The sequence below is a fragment of the Bubalus bubalis genome, chromosome 13 (assembly GCF_019923935.1).
Source record: "Bubalus bubalis isolate 160015118507 breed Murrah chromosome 13, NDDB_SH_1, whole genome shotgun sequence".
Lineage (NCBI taxonomy): Eukaryota > Metazoa > Chordata > Mammalia > Artiodactyla > Bovidae > Bubalus > Bubalus bubalis.
In genome coordinates this window covers 55787293-55802317 of record NC_059169.1, presented here as the reverse complement: position 1 = coordinate 55802317, position 15025 = coordinate 55787293, and the positions used below count along the sequence as shown (strand labels likewise).

The 15025-nt window shown below is 42.4% G+C and overlaps 1 protein-coding gene across 2 annotated transcripts in view; it reads right to left on the bottom strand.

The window, feature by feature from the left end:
• NUP58 (nucleoporin 58) overlaps window positions 1-11858 on the bottom strand; it is a 30482-nt gene extending 18624 nt beyond the window's left edge. For both annotated transcript variants that reach the window (XM_006070952.4, XM_044927296.2), the window contains exons 1-5: window positions 11543-11858; window positions 6622-6761; window positions 3324-3473; window positions 2557-2694; window positions 846-956 (exon numbers count right to left, since the gene is read on the bottom strand). In XM_006070952.4, coding sequence (XP_006071014.1) covers window positions 846-956; window positions 2557-2694; window positions 3324-3473; window positions 6622-6761; window positions 11543-11649 — 646 coding nt within the window. In that variant the 5' untranslated portion in view covers window positions 11650-11858. The remainder of the gene's footprint in view (window positions 1-845; window positions 957-2556; window positions 2695-3323; window positions 3474-6621; window positions 6762-11542) is intronic.
• Between the last annotated feature and the right edge of the window lie 3167 nt (window positions 11859-15025).

Below are 15025 nucleotides of genomic sequence, written 5' to 3'. Positions count from 1 at the left end.
AAGAATATTAGGCATGCCAAGAGCACAGCAAGAAGGGCATTTTCATACTGGTTAGTGAGTAAATCTTTTTTGAAAGCACCTTCACAATATATACAATGGAACTCCAAAATGTCCCTCCCTTTAAGCCTATGATTCAATTTCTAGGTATTTGCCTTAAGGAAATAACCAAAATATGAACAAAAACTCATAATAAAATCAAACAGCATTTTCTGTGTGCCTGGCTCTGCTAAGGTTTTACAATCCTCAAACCTACCCCATGAAGCAGGGACTGTTATTTCCCCTACTTCATAAAGCACCAAGAGGATAAAGAGGTTGAATATGGTCACAGAGCTTGTGAACAGCTGAGCCAGGATCTACAGCCAGCAAACGGGCTGGCCACCACACTGCCTCTCTCTGCAAGGGTGCCCAGTACAGTGACACTTCCCAGAGCAAAGGTCTGGAGACAAACACTGACTGGAGGATGGTGGCTGACTGAATGATGATACATCCATTCATAAAACTGATGACAAGCACATTAAAATATTTGTAAAGAATTACTGACTCTGATTAAACCTTGTGATATATTACACAAGAAAGAACAGGTTACAAAACAACACATGGACCATGGTCCCGATTTTTAAATGTGTATTAATATATGGATTCAGATAGTTACGTAAGACAAACATACCTACAAATCTGAGTCCTTTACAAAAATAAAATCTTAAATGCATAACACACAAAATTTGTGAAATATAATGCAAACTTAAAAACTTCCCTGTTGAATATTTAACCAATAATTTTTCAGACACGAATTTAATTCCCTCAATAGGACTGTTAGAATGTAAAATTACAGTAACATTACTTACTCTTCTTATCCGATGAGCTACTAAAATCTATACCTCCGAGGCCTTCATTGCCAGCAGCTGAAGTAGCTGCTGTAGTTCCCAGAGTCAGGCCTAAAGCACTTTGTCCAAGTCCTACAAACAAGCCAAACATCACTGATAAAGTTCATCACCCTAATACATAATGACTTCCCCGAATGACCAACACACTCAACGCCTTTAAGTTGGATCCCAGCTTATCATCATGCTTGACTTAGACAAATAAAAAGAAACAAGTCCAGAGCATGCTTTGGACAAAGACTGATAATCTCACTTGTATTCAGTGCTATATGAAGTTTGGATGATGTGATTTTTATCAAGAGGGCCAGAATACATCTATTAACTGATGTACATGGACACTAGATTGTACTTGATGTTTTTAAAACATATCAAAGTAGTTTTAGTGTGCACATTTTTCAGGTGATTATTTGTCTTCCAATCATGCTTTGGAATTCTATACTTCAAAATCATCCAGTACTGGATGTATAAATTAACTTGATGGGGGAAATAAGGTATTCAGTCAAATCTTCAAGTTGTACATTTTAAATATCTTACAGTTTTACTTGTCAATTATATTTCAACAAAGCTGGGGAAAAAGAAATAATCTAGCATGAATTTATAAGGTTTTTAGTATAATACAAAGCAAACAGTTTTACTATTAATGAAATTTAAAGAACTGATAGAAACTTGCAGTCGAAACATCAAAATTTCACATTCTCAAGTTCTTTTGATTAAACAAACAAACAAAAAAGACTTCACTTATTTAAATTCTACTTCACAGACAAAAGGACGTGGAAGAACTAGACTACAGTTAATCTTAAGTCATCAAAGTTAACTTAAGTCACCTTTGAATCAAGTTAAAACTTCAAAGACCCTGCCCTAGTAAATCATTTAAGTCCATGCATTCTCAAGCTGACATAAGTGTGTTCTTTTTAGACAAGACTCTATTTACTTTAAAAACAGAAAACAGCAGAATGTACTGGATAAGAGCATGGGATAAATGAAAACTGGATTTAAATCCTGACCATGTGTGGAAAACACACAGCTGGATAAATGTTATGAATTTTTTAAAAAATCAATGGCACTTTTAGGTTAACATAACATAAAGTAAGCATTGAATAGTGTCAACCGAAACTCAACATAGAGATACAAAAGCAACCCTGACTCTTCTATTGTTTTTGTGTTTTGATCTCACTGGAATCTTTGGGAAAGATGTTTAAATATTTATCCTGCAAAGAAATGTATGCTATAGTAACCTAGTGATTTGGTTATTAGAAGATACTCACCAAAAAAAAAAGGAGACACCTAAAAAACTAATAAAATCATTTAATATTTGCTTTTAATGCCTTGCCTTCAAGGCACTCTAATACCCTTTTCTAACATCTGTAACAAAAAGCCATTCCCAGAACCCAGTCAGGGTCAGAAGGTCAAGTTCTCTCACAGTGAATTCAGAGGCTAAACAATTCAGTACTATCCAAGTGCCATTTATTCAAAAGACAAGTTTCTTTGGAACAGTTTGCTGACTCTTGAAACAGGTCCTTCTTTGTCTCCTTATCTAGTTATGTTGAGAAAATTTATTTCTAAAATATCAATATAAAATATTTATATCTAAAATATATAAATTGGATAAAAGATATCCAATTATGTATTAAAAACTTTATCATTCACTCTTCTGGAGAGTAGGTATCACACTTACCTGATGTTGCTGTGCTTGTACCTTGGAAAAGTGAGCCTCCCAAACCAGTCAAGGCCCCCCCTAAAGAGAGGCCCGTCGAGGCAGTGGTAGTTGTGGCTGCTGTTCCACTCAAGTTATTCAGGGTAAATCCTGTGGATGCTATAAAAAGTGAAAACTGTAAGACTTCAAAAAGAAACATCATTTCTAAGAACATCATAGAAAATACAAAGCATTTTCTTAAACTGATGTCAAGATAAAACTGGCTCTTGCGGAAAACTATTCACTAAAGATAACATTACATATACTTAATAACAGAGAGAAATATTACCTTTAAAGCAAAAACCAGTGACAAGCATAAGCTTTGGTTAATACTAGCATGGTATCAGTTGAGAGAGTACAGACAGTAATAGTTTTCAACCCAGACTACCAACTCCACACTCAAAACCAGATGACTCCTAACCAGGCAAGGTTTATGCACTCTTTATCCTCCCCTGTCACCAGAATGTTCCTTGAGAACAAAGCAGACAGGAACAGGTTCACACGTGACCTCTCATCCAGTACCCTGCTTTGCTCTGTAAAGAGACCAACTTCCAAGAGGGCCTCTGCTGCTTTCATGCTCAAGGCGGATCTTCACAAACCAGTAATTCAGTGCGTCAACACTGCTGAATGACTGAAGTAAAAATTTTCCCCAACTGAAGTTACCTTTTCTAAAGGTGGACACCTGTGTTCACTAACTGAATGAAATGAGAATAAAACTAGAAAATGCCACTATTCTCCAACAGCCTCACCTGCAGGAGTGGATGTCAGTGCAGACGAGAGCGTGAGACCGCTGGCCGAGGTAGAGGCGATGGGCAGCGAAAAGGGCGTGGCGGACGCTGCGGGTTTGCTGAAGCCTAAACTGAAGCCTATCGTAGATGCAGATGTCGTGGCTGCCGTTCCTGTTTTAAAAAGAATCCCATCTTACCATAACCGTATGCATACCGGTATCAATCAGGACCCTAAAAGTCTAAGATTCTACTTTGTGTAGATAGAACAGATATATGCACTTATAAACGAGAGAAATCATTCACCAAATCACAGTGGACACCGAAGAGGAAAATCCAACTGAGGTGGTGATACTGGAATTCACCTTCTGCCCCACCTCCAGAATTACCCAGAACAGCGCTTCCCCTTTCTTTTATACTCAACAGAAAAAGTCTTCCTTCTCCAAGACTAAATTAAAAGACCTCCTCTGCTGCTGGCAACTCTCCTCCTCTGCTCCTCTACCAGTGCCCAGCTGCCTCTCTTCTCCTCCCCATGCGGCTCCTCCAGTCCCCCCTGTCTATCTCCTTCCTCAGTTCACTTCTCTTAAAGTACAGCTGATTTAACAATGATTCAAGTGTACAGCAAAGTGATTCAGTTTTATAAATATGTACTTTTTTTCTTCAGGTTCTTTTCCATTACAGGTTATGATGAAACACTGAATTTAGTTCCCCGTTCTGTCTATTGATACTTCACACAAACCAGTTGTGTATCTCTGTTTACTTACTAAATCATACTCTATCTGGCTCCATTTTTGCTCTCTCACTTTCTAAAGCTTCTTGCCCACATTCAGAATCTCAACTGTAGGTTCATGGGTCCAAGTCGATATCTATCTGAGTCTCCAAAGCTATCTCTGCCTTATGTCCCTCTGGGCTCTACATGTCTCCCTATAAAAACTTCCCTAAACTCCCCACAGTCATCTGGGTTGCTAAAGCCGGAGACCATGAACATCCATGATATACTTTCTCTCCCCTGCATTCTGTCAATTCTACTTCAGGGATACCACCACCTCCAGCACATTCCGCTAAATCTCAATATTGAAAGCATCATGCAGACTCAAGGCCACAGCCAGAAGCAGTAGCTCAAAATTATTACACAAAGAAATTATGAATGACCTGCGTTTTGGCTTCTCGTGAAAACTGAGAGAAAAGAAGCCAGAAACCATGCTCCTGGCTTGCCCCCGCCACAACTGGAGTCCCTGCCAGGGTAATGTGCTTTGGACACATATAGGTTCTAAAATCTCACAAGAGGAGCCAACTGCTTGACCATGTAACCAATCCTGTCTAAAACTTCAGTGATAAACAGACATGCTTTCTGTGGATAACAGGCAAGCAGCATGCAAGTAAAGAAAGTCCACAAATCTTTGATTTATTTCAATTTTAAACCTGCATTTGGCTAAATGAATTAACTTTTGTGGTTTCTCACTGTCCTCTCATCTTTTTGCATTACGCCCTGGCATCAAGGTCAAGGCAACTGTCGCCCTGGCTACCCTCATTCCTAGCAGCATATCATGATGGAGAACTATTAGTATAGAGCTGGAAGGGAATCTAAAACCTTTCATTCCAATACCCTCCTTTGATAGATAACTAGCTGCCAGATAGGCAATGGCACCCCACTCCAGTACTCTTGCCTGGAAAAATCCCATGGACGGAGGAGCCTGGTGGGCTGCAGTCCATGGGGTCACTAAGTGTCGGACACGACTGAGCTACTTCTCTTTCACTTTTCACTTTCATGCATTGGAGAAGGAACCCACTCCAGTGTTCTTGCCTGGAGAATCCCAGAGACCGGGGAGCCTGGTGGGCTGCTGTCTATGGGGTCGCACAGAGTCAGATACGACTGACGTGACTTAGCAGCAGCAGCAGCATGACTGTCTAAGGCCTCACAACTATTTAGAGGTACAACCAATGCTTAATTCCAAGTCTTTTGGCCTAAAGTTTGGTACCTTTTTTCCATTAAAAGAGCTTAAATGACTGAAAAATATAACTGTGAAATAAATTTTGACAAAAAAATTCTGTATTTAAATTTTTTTCTGAATTTGAAAAGGATTACAGTCATCAATTTTTTTATTTTTTAAACACTCAGATACTGAAAGGCTCTTTGAGAAGTCAGTATCTGTTATCCGTATCAGGTCCTCACATGCTGTCTTCTACAGCCCAACTCTGTGAGAGACCAAGAATGAGCAGGAAACCACAGATCTGGGACCTCCCCTCAGAAACCCTTACCCAGAGTTAATCCTGAGTTATAGTTTTTGTTATTGCTGGAGACAAAAAGAGAAATAAGCTTGAAGCATCAGTGGAAGACTGCACTCCTTTGCCCTGTCATAGCGGAGGATTTGAAACCACCCTGAGGGAGCTGTAACACTGCTGGTAAGACTGACGGGCAACACAGTATCTTCCACCACAATCACAACTAACACTAGCGTTCTTCCTACAGCACTGGTTCCCTTATTACAAGCTGTATATAGTTTGGTTAATTAGGGACTGAGTTGTAAAATGCAAGGAACTACTGCCTATAACAAAATCAGGCAAGGAGAAAAAAAAAGCTGCTCCCAACAGAATATCAGCACTGCCTCAAGAGGCACTCTCACAGCACTCCCACAGCACTCCCACATCCTTCCGTGGCCTCTGTGCGGCTGTGGCAAGTGCCACAGTGAGGCTGGCAGCTCAACACCAAAGGCGGCAACCGAGACCAAGAGGCTCTGTGGGCAGAGGACAAAGGTAAGCAAGGAAGCAAACTTTTAAATGGTGGCGCCAGTGAAACCTATTTTTGGCTTATAACAAAATATTTTTTTTTATTATTATTAAAATGTCTACCAGAAAGCTTTACCTCCTGCCCTTTCCCACTGAAACTATTGTTTGTAACAGTAAAAAAAAAAAAAAAAATCTAAGACATCTCTTTGGGATGTAAATTATAATGTTACAGCAAAATAGGAAACTGACTGTCCCACATATGCTAAATTAATGTCCAAACTCTAAACCTGACTTAATCTTCACTAACGTAAAACACTGTGTTATGTAATCTAACAAACTTTTGAATTACTTTAATTCATTATATTTAAGAAGATTTATTTTATTTCATCCTTAGATGTATGTGTGTTGTCCCTCCTTCACTGAAGTAAATCACAGTTAATGGCTGGCCCTATTTCTGGCCCTTTCCTATCAGTATTTGCTATTTTTTTAAGTCTACCACCAATGATGATTCTTGTAAAGAGAGAAGACAGAGGACAGAACCTGCAAAGAATGAATATCCCAAACCCACTCCCTAGAATGTGATGATCCCCCTTACCTGTGGTCGTTCCTCCCAGAGTGAACCCCGTGGCAGGTTTAGATCCGAAGAGGCTGGTTCCAAATCCACCAGAAGCAGATGTTGTAGCTGGAGTGGCGGTGCTCCCAAGGGTCCCAAAATTGAGCCCCACAGTAGGGTTGCTTGTTTATAAAAAACACAAGGTAAAGTCTACTAGAGCCAATACTTGTTTAAGAGAAATGCAAGCTAGCTCTTCGAAGTTAGTATCTCACGCATCTCCACAGGTTACAAAAATAACTAACAATTTACCTTTAACCAACCAAGCTCAAATATTTTTCTTATCTCTTTAATAATAAATCCACATATAAAATTATCCTTTAAAAAAGGCAACATCATTCTTCAAGAAAAGTAGGATCTAGAGCAGCTAGGATTTCAGATCCCAAAGAGTTATAAACAGGATCACACATATTCTGCTCTCACCAGTTTTTGTTTGAAAGCTGACGTATTTTAAAACAACCATAGGAAGTCCTATAAATGTGGATCATTCTCCTTTTGAACTAAGTATGTACACTTCACACTGCTAAGCTCATTTGTCCTTCCCCAACTGCTACAGGAAACACATGACCAGAAACAGAAAACTAAGTCTAAGTTATCTCCACCACCTCTCTATCACTATATTACCACCACTGGGACTGGGGGTGAGGAACACAAACAGATGTGTCCTGGCACAAGGAACCTGCAAAGCAAAACTACCCTCTACCACAACAATGTGAAACTGGCAGAGGTCAGAGCTCTTCAGAGCCTCTGAAAGCTTAAAAAAGAGCAGCTGACAATGACAAGTAATGTGAACAAAGTTCACAGCTTTTCAACTGTTCTTAGCAAGCTGCAGAGGCTCAAATTTGCTATCTATAAATGGGAGAACAAATTATGAAAACAAGCCAAAATATCTTGACAATCTGAGACTTCAAAAATTATGTAGTAGAGTTGAGAGTGATTATAACCTGTATAACATAAAGGGAAATCCCGCTCATCCTATGCCCAAATCTTTATTTCTTCTCTCTCTGCCCTTCCACATAGACATAAATGGCACAACACAACTCAAGGTCAGTTTTAAAAGAATCTTCAAAGCCTGCGGCATTTCAACTAAAGGGGCAGGCAGCAGTGACTGGGCCAGGCTCCAGTACCAGCTCTCCAACCTCCTGGCACTTGTGTGACATACCCTTTCTGAGCCTCTATTTCCTCATAAGCAAAATGGGAATAACAAGGATTTTCTATAAAGATTTAGAGATTATGAAGAGCACATTAACTTCAATCAATAAATGTTGTTGCTACTGTTATCCTAAGGAGCACTTATAAATTCAACTAAACACACTATGTACAAGGTATTACGCCAGGAAATCACTGTGAGAGGAATAGAGAGGGAAGAACTTTTTAAGGAAGGAGAACTTGAAATCGGTCATCAGCACTGAGCAGGAAGAAGGAGATGGTGCACCCTGTGTCTGTCCTCATCAGCAATGCATGCGTGCCCCTGGTACACAAGCACAGGGGGCTGGCAGAGCAGGGCAGCAAGGCCTCACCCACAATCACAATCAACTGAATCAAATCACATTCTACGAAACAGAATCAAATTAAGAAAATGTTTATTATGCTCCCCTTGCTCCGAAACAAATCAGCAACTCCATGTTTTTGCTGCTTTTCCATGAACATACAAAAGATACACAGTGAAAGTATGTACATTTAAGACAAGTATTTAAAATTTCTTGACAATTTAAGACAAGTGGAGACACAATGAAGTGTTTCACAACTTCACAAAGTTGAAAACATTACCAAAGAAAATACATCAAAGTGAAATCTTACTTCACCAGAGAAGCAAAGGAGAAATTTCCCTGTGGCAGAGAAGTTCACTGAAAAACAAAAAGCTACCCCAAACCTAATCAATTACTGTCTTAAACAATATAATTATCTGCCAATTCCTCAACAGAATGTGTTGTAGAAAAGCCAGAAGACTGAGGCAGATCTGGAATGGAATCTTACCTTCCCTGCTGGCCTTACTGTGGACTTCAGAGCTAAACTAACAAGTGACATTTACAGAGTAAACCAGCTCATTTCACCCAGCAACCCTTTGAGATAAACAGTATGTTATCATACCCCTTTCCCAGATGCGGGAACTGAAGCTTGGAGAGTAACTTCCCCAAAATGATTTCCCAAAAGAATGTTAGGTCTCCAAACCAGTACTTCAATAGGCAGGTGTTAGACCATCTCTTCTTTTATTAATTTCCCAAGACTTTCTAAAGTGTGTATAAATTTTTCAAGTTTATTAATCATTCAACAATTATTTATAAAAGCCGTTTTATATGGCCAGGCACTGTCACAGGGTCTTGGAGTGATAAATGAGCTTAAGACCTTGACCTCAGGAAGTTTCCAACCAGAGAAATATTTATCATTCATGCAGGTGGTGCTAGTGGTAAAGAACCCGCCTGCCAATGCAGGAGATGTAAGAGATGCAGGTTCAAGTTCTTGGTCAGGAACATTCCCTGGAGGAGAGCACGGCAACCCACTCCAGTATTCTTGTCTGGAGAATTCCACAGACAGAGAAGCCTGCTGGGCTATACAGTCCATAGGGTTTCGACAAACACACCAAAGCAACTTAGCGCACAACACTGACCATGTATGTACTGAGCTCCATTGTGTCTCTTGGAAAACCAGCATGAAAAGATCATCATGGAGCTTACACTGTACTGCTGAGATCTGACAATAAACAAGTCAACAAAAAATGAAATGAACTGACCACAACTGTTTAAGTGCTTTGACATCAGGTAAGGGACGGAGACCCCTCTCTGCTGACAGGTCTTAAAAAGCCTCCCTGGGCTGTAAGCACCTGAGGCCCACAGCAAGCATCAGCTCAGTACCACAGGTGGCAGGACAATTTCAAGCAGAGGGAACTGCCCTCAAGTTGGAAGGGGTTTGGCCTTCACCTGAGGAACTGAGAAAACACCCAAGCTGTGTTTTTCAAACTAAGATCAGGATCCACCACAGGGGAATAACCAGCATTTAAAAAAAGAAAGGAGAAAAAAAAAAAGAAAATAAGAGTATCAGGTCAAAAAAGAAAAAGATCAAAAGATCAAAGTGCATAGAAAATATCAAAGTGTAAGGGTAGTATCTTTAGTTGAAACTTTGTTTCAGTTACTTATTGGTGTGCCTGCAGGCTTTTTTTGTTTTGTTTTTTGTGTTTTGTTTTTTTTTTTTAAGTGGACCTATATTACTGAATAGGAGCAAACAAATGAGGTGGGCTCAGGATATCTGAAGAGGTTCCAGACCGGGCCTGGTGGACCATGCTAAGATTCATTTTTATTTCATTTGGAGAACAGCAGAAAATCATTGATGAAAGGCAATGGAAACAAAAAATTTTACTCACCCTGGCGATAATGTTAGGTAAAAAAAAAAAGCTGATGTGAATGCAGCTGAGACAATTGGGATCCCAGGTAACTAATCAAAGTAGAAGATGGAAGCAGTTTTCATCTAACATGAGAAAGGTCACTGGTTGAGAACTTGGCAGGAATCTTAAGTATTTTCATAAGAATGTAAGCTTCAGGAGAACAGGACTTATTTTACTACCTAAAAGAGAGCCTATTACATAGGAGCCTGTTCTACAAATGACAAGAGCCTACAACAGGGTGGTGTCTCTGGAAGTAAAGCAAATGGAAAGTGAAGCATTAAAAAGATCAGGCCTTACTGATTATGAGGGAAGGAGCTATTAAGGAAAACTCCAGATTTCTGACCTCACTGCATAGTCTGTATCCCCCTCCCTTTTGGTACAGACAAAGCTATTGGTTTTGTTTTGGTGTGTTTTTTTGGCCTTGATAATCTACAACCACATTCTTCAAGTTTCAGGAGCTATCTTGTAATTCATTCTACACACGCCTCTTGATTTAATGATCTCCTCCACTTTTATGTTCAAAAGATTGAATTTAAGATTAAATCTCACATCATTAAAAAGATCTTTATCTTAATTGCCTCTTTCTGGAGATCAGCTAGCCAAATGGTTGTCACACTTTGCGGGGGGGCGGCGGGGGGGGAGGGGGGAGGCGGGCGGTGGTGAGTAGCAGGCTCCACAAAAAACGAAGACGATGGAGCCTACATTTTACAAGACAAGTAAAGAACAATGCGAGTCGACGCAACGCCCTCACCTGCGTTATACTAATTTGCAGAGACTGTTCGAAATTACGACCAGTAAGGGCTGTAACAAGTATTTGAAACAAACAAAAAAACCCCACAAAAGCTCAGATAGGGTTCCATGAAGCACAAAAGGTTTGAAACCGTATTGAAAATAACCAGGAAATCATTAACGACCCAAACCACATATCCTGCAACGGCGTCTCAATTATCGGGGACAGACTTGACATTGTCCCCCCTTAAAATTTCCTATTGTCTTTTTCTAACCCCAACAAGCTGAGATCCCCTCAGCCGCTTGACATTCATGGGCGCCTCAGTAGAGCGCCGGGATGGGCCCAGGGAAGCCGCGATGCCGCCGCAGAGCCTCCCCACCCAGGCCGCCCACCCCCGCCGCCCGCGACCCCCAGGCCGTCCCCAGCCCCTTAGGGAGCCCCCACAGGCCCTTTGTCCCCCAGGCCGCCCCCCACAGGCCCCTCGCCCCCAAAGTCTCCCCCCCACAGGCCCCTCGTCCCCAAGGCCGCCCCCGCAGGCCCCTAGTCCCCCAGGTCGCCCCCCATAGACCCCTCGCCCCCCAGAGACCACTCGTCCCTTAGGTCGCCCCCCACAGACCCCTCGCCCCCAGAGGCCACTTGTCTCCTAGGTCCCCCTCACAGGCCCCTCGTCCCCCAGGCCCCTCGGCCCTCAGGCTGCCTCCCGCAGGCCCCCACCCCAACTCGCCCCCGCCTTCAGGCCCCAGCCCCCGAGGCCGCCTGCCCCCAGCCCCGCCGCGAAAGAGGCCGCTCGCAGTTACCTGGACGTCCCGGTCCCGAAGGAGAAACCTCCGCCCGTGCTGCTCCCGCCAGCGGCCACGGTGGAGGAACCCAGCGTGCTGCTCCCGAAGGAGAACCCTGTGGACATGGCTGCGGGCTCCGCGCGCCGTCGGCAAGCTAAAGGGTCGGCACGCCGTTCCCGCCTTAAGGCCCAGGTGGGCCCGGCAGCATCGCTCCCGCCGAGCCGCGACCTGGCGCGAACGCCGAGCCCCGCAGCCGGGAAGACAGGCTTGAGGGCGGGGTGGAAGCCGCGCCGCGCACGTCTGAGCTGGTCGCGCGCACGCAGCTCCGGAAGCGCGCCCGCCGCGCAGGGGCTGCTGGGAAGGGGCGGGACCAGCGCGCCGCGCAAGGCGCCCTGGGACGGACGAGGGCGGTGCCCGGAGGTCCCGCTGGGATAGGGCTTTGGTTTCAGTTCTGTTGAGTTTTAGTCAGTTCAGTTCAATTCAATCGCTCAGTCGTGTCTGACTCTTTGCGACCCCACGGACTGCAGCACGCCAGGCCTCCCTGTCCATCACCTACTCCCGGAGTTTAAGTCGGTGATGCCATCCAACCATCTCATCCTCTGTCCTCCCCTTCTCCTCCCGCCCTCAATCTTTCCCAGCATCAGGGTCTTTTCAGATGAATAAGCTCTCCGCATCAGGTGGCCAAAGTATTGGAGCTTCAGCTTTAGCATCAGTCCTTCCAGTGAATATTCAGAACTGATTTCTTTTGGGATGGATTGGTTGGATCTCCTTGCAGCCCAAGGGACCACCAAGAGTCTTCTCCAACATCACAGTTTAAAAGCATCAATTCTTCGGCGCTCAGCTTTCTTGAATCTCGGTTATTGCTTATATCTTTGCCGCCTGCCAGGGAAGATGCGCAGTGGACCGTACTAAAAAAGTTCCGAAGCGAGAACGATGTAAGGGTTCCGTTAAGCAAATCTTACACATAAGAAAAACGGGGTTTTAAAGAGATTCCCTCCGGCAGGAGGATGAAGAAAGGCTTGCGGGCTGTGGTGCATTTGAGTTGCACCAAATGTAGATGCACCTTGTTTTTCCATCAGAGGTTGTCACGTTACTCTTGAAAAGGATTTTCCTACCTGCTGTTTTTTCCAGTAAAATGTATTTTATAAGCAACCGCCGTATTTGCTTTCCAAAACAATTCCCACCAGGACACTGCCTTGATCAGAAACCCAATGACTCTTTCCTTGTGGCACTCAGTGGCTTATAAGTCACGTCTCTTTATAACCTGACATCTCAAAGCTCCCGTTAATGCAGCATTTTCTCCTGCCTTGAGCTTGGGCTACCTGATATGCACTGAACTGTTTCCCTCTGCAATTCACATGTTGAAAACGTAATCCCCAATGTCCTGGTAGTCATTTGAGATGGAGCCTTTGGGAGGCAATGGCTGGATGGCATCACCGACTCGGTGGACATTAGTTTGGGTGAACTCCGGGAGCTGGTGATGGACAGGGAGGCCTGGCGTGCTGCAGTTCATGGGGTCGCAAAGAGTCAGACACGACTGAGCGTCTGAACTGAACTGAACTGAACTGAAGGCTTAAATGAGGTCGTGAGAGTGGGACCATCATGACAGGACTGGTTCCCTAATAATGAGACACCAGATACAACACTGTAAAGCAACTATGTATCTGTGCATGTGCATATTCGAAATGTTTAAATGGATCGGTCCTGTTGGGCTCTGCGACCCCATGGACTGTAGCCCGCCAGGCTCCTCTCCATAGGATTTTCCAGGCAAGAATACTGGAGTGGGTTCTGATTCCCTTCTCCAGGGGATCTTCCCAACCCAGGGATGGAACCCGCCTCTCCTGCATTGCATACTTTACCACAGAGCCACCTGGGAAGTCAAAGCAACCATACTTCAATAAAAATTAATTTCAAAAAAGAGGAAAATTTATTTTAAAGGAAAAAATATTTGTTTTTAATTTATAAAAGTTCTATTTGGTTCTTCTTCATGTCTGCTAGATCATTAAGAAACTATTTTTTTTCTCCATACACTGCAGATATTTTCATCATGTCTGATCTCTTTAAACATAATGAGCATAATTTTTTTTTAACAAACTAAGCCTGGTAATTATAAACTCATTGCCACTTATGCTGTTCTTGCAAATTCTCTCTTTAAGAATTGTTTCCTCTTGTGCTAGTTACTTTTATGGTAGCTAATGATTTTCCCTGGAAAATTAATTGTGAAGGTTATTTAAAATTTATTATAGAGTGGCATTTCACACACACACACACACAGAAAGGATTTGTGTTTGCTATGCTAACATTCCTTGCTGTCCTTCAGTTGCTAAGTCATGTCCAACTCTTTGCTACCCCATGGACTGCAACATGTCAGGCTTCCTTGCCCTCCATCATCTCCCAGAGTTTGTTCAAACTCATGTCCTTTGAGTCGGTGATGTCATCTAATGATCTCATCCTCTATTGCCCTCACATTCCTAGGCACTAATCCCAAACGTTTAAAATGATATTCACAACCTGAAAGTGTTTTTGAAAGTCTTTTAGGTGGGAGGAATCTAGGTTATATAAATTTATTCAATGACCTTTTTAGGTAAAGGTAAAATGTTAAGGTAAATTTCCTGCAGTATTCTGGGCACTGGATTGGTTGAGACTCCTTCTGGTCCTGGCTTCACATAGGTAGAATCTCCCACTGTGCGCCCTACCTGAGATGGGCCCTATGCTTTGACTCCTGGACTTTGGGTGCTGTGAGAGTGTCAAAAGAGGTACTAAAGTCACCTGATTTGGAAATGGCCCTTTGGCAGGAATTTCTGCATCCTGCTTACCTTTCTGCGTACACACTTTCCCTTCTATTTTGCACTTGTAAGTCCTCACTCTCTTCTTAGTTATTTGGTACTTTATGGAATTTGATTTTCTATTTTATTTATTCATTCATACATTTATTTTGGCCATGCTGGGAGGCATATGGGATCTTAGCTCCCCTACCAGGGATCAAATCTGCACACCTGCATTGGAAGGGCAAAATCTTAACTGCTGGGTTGCTAAGGAAGTCCCTTGATTTTCTATTTTAGATATTATTTTACTTAAAAAAAAAAAAAAACACCAGACTCATCTCCTAGCCTATCAAATTACCACAAATGAAACTTTTAATGGATTTTGAAAAACAAATCAATACAGAACAGTGTTAAGAAAACAGACTCTAGAGTCAGACTGTCTGGCTTTACCTCTGGAATCTAGGCTTTATCTGCTGCATGATGTTGGGCAAGTTACTTTATTGTATTTCACTTTCCTCATCTTTAAAATGAGAAGGATAATAGTAATTTCCCCATAATACAGATAAAGCACTTAGTACTCTTTCTGACACATGGTAATCATTAAAGTGTTAGTATTGTTACCTTTCTATGAGAACTGAAAAAAGAGAAGATGAGAAATGACAGGAGGAGAGAAGGGGGAGATAGAGTTTTGATGACACGTGTATGAGGATGTGAAATGGAGAAAATGATAAAACCT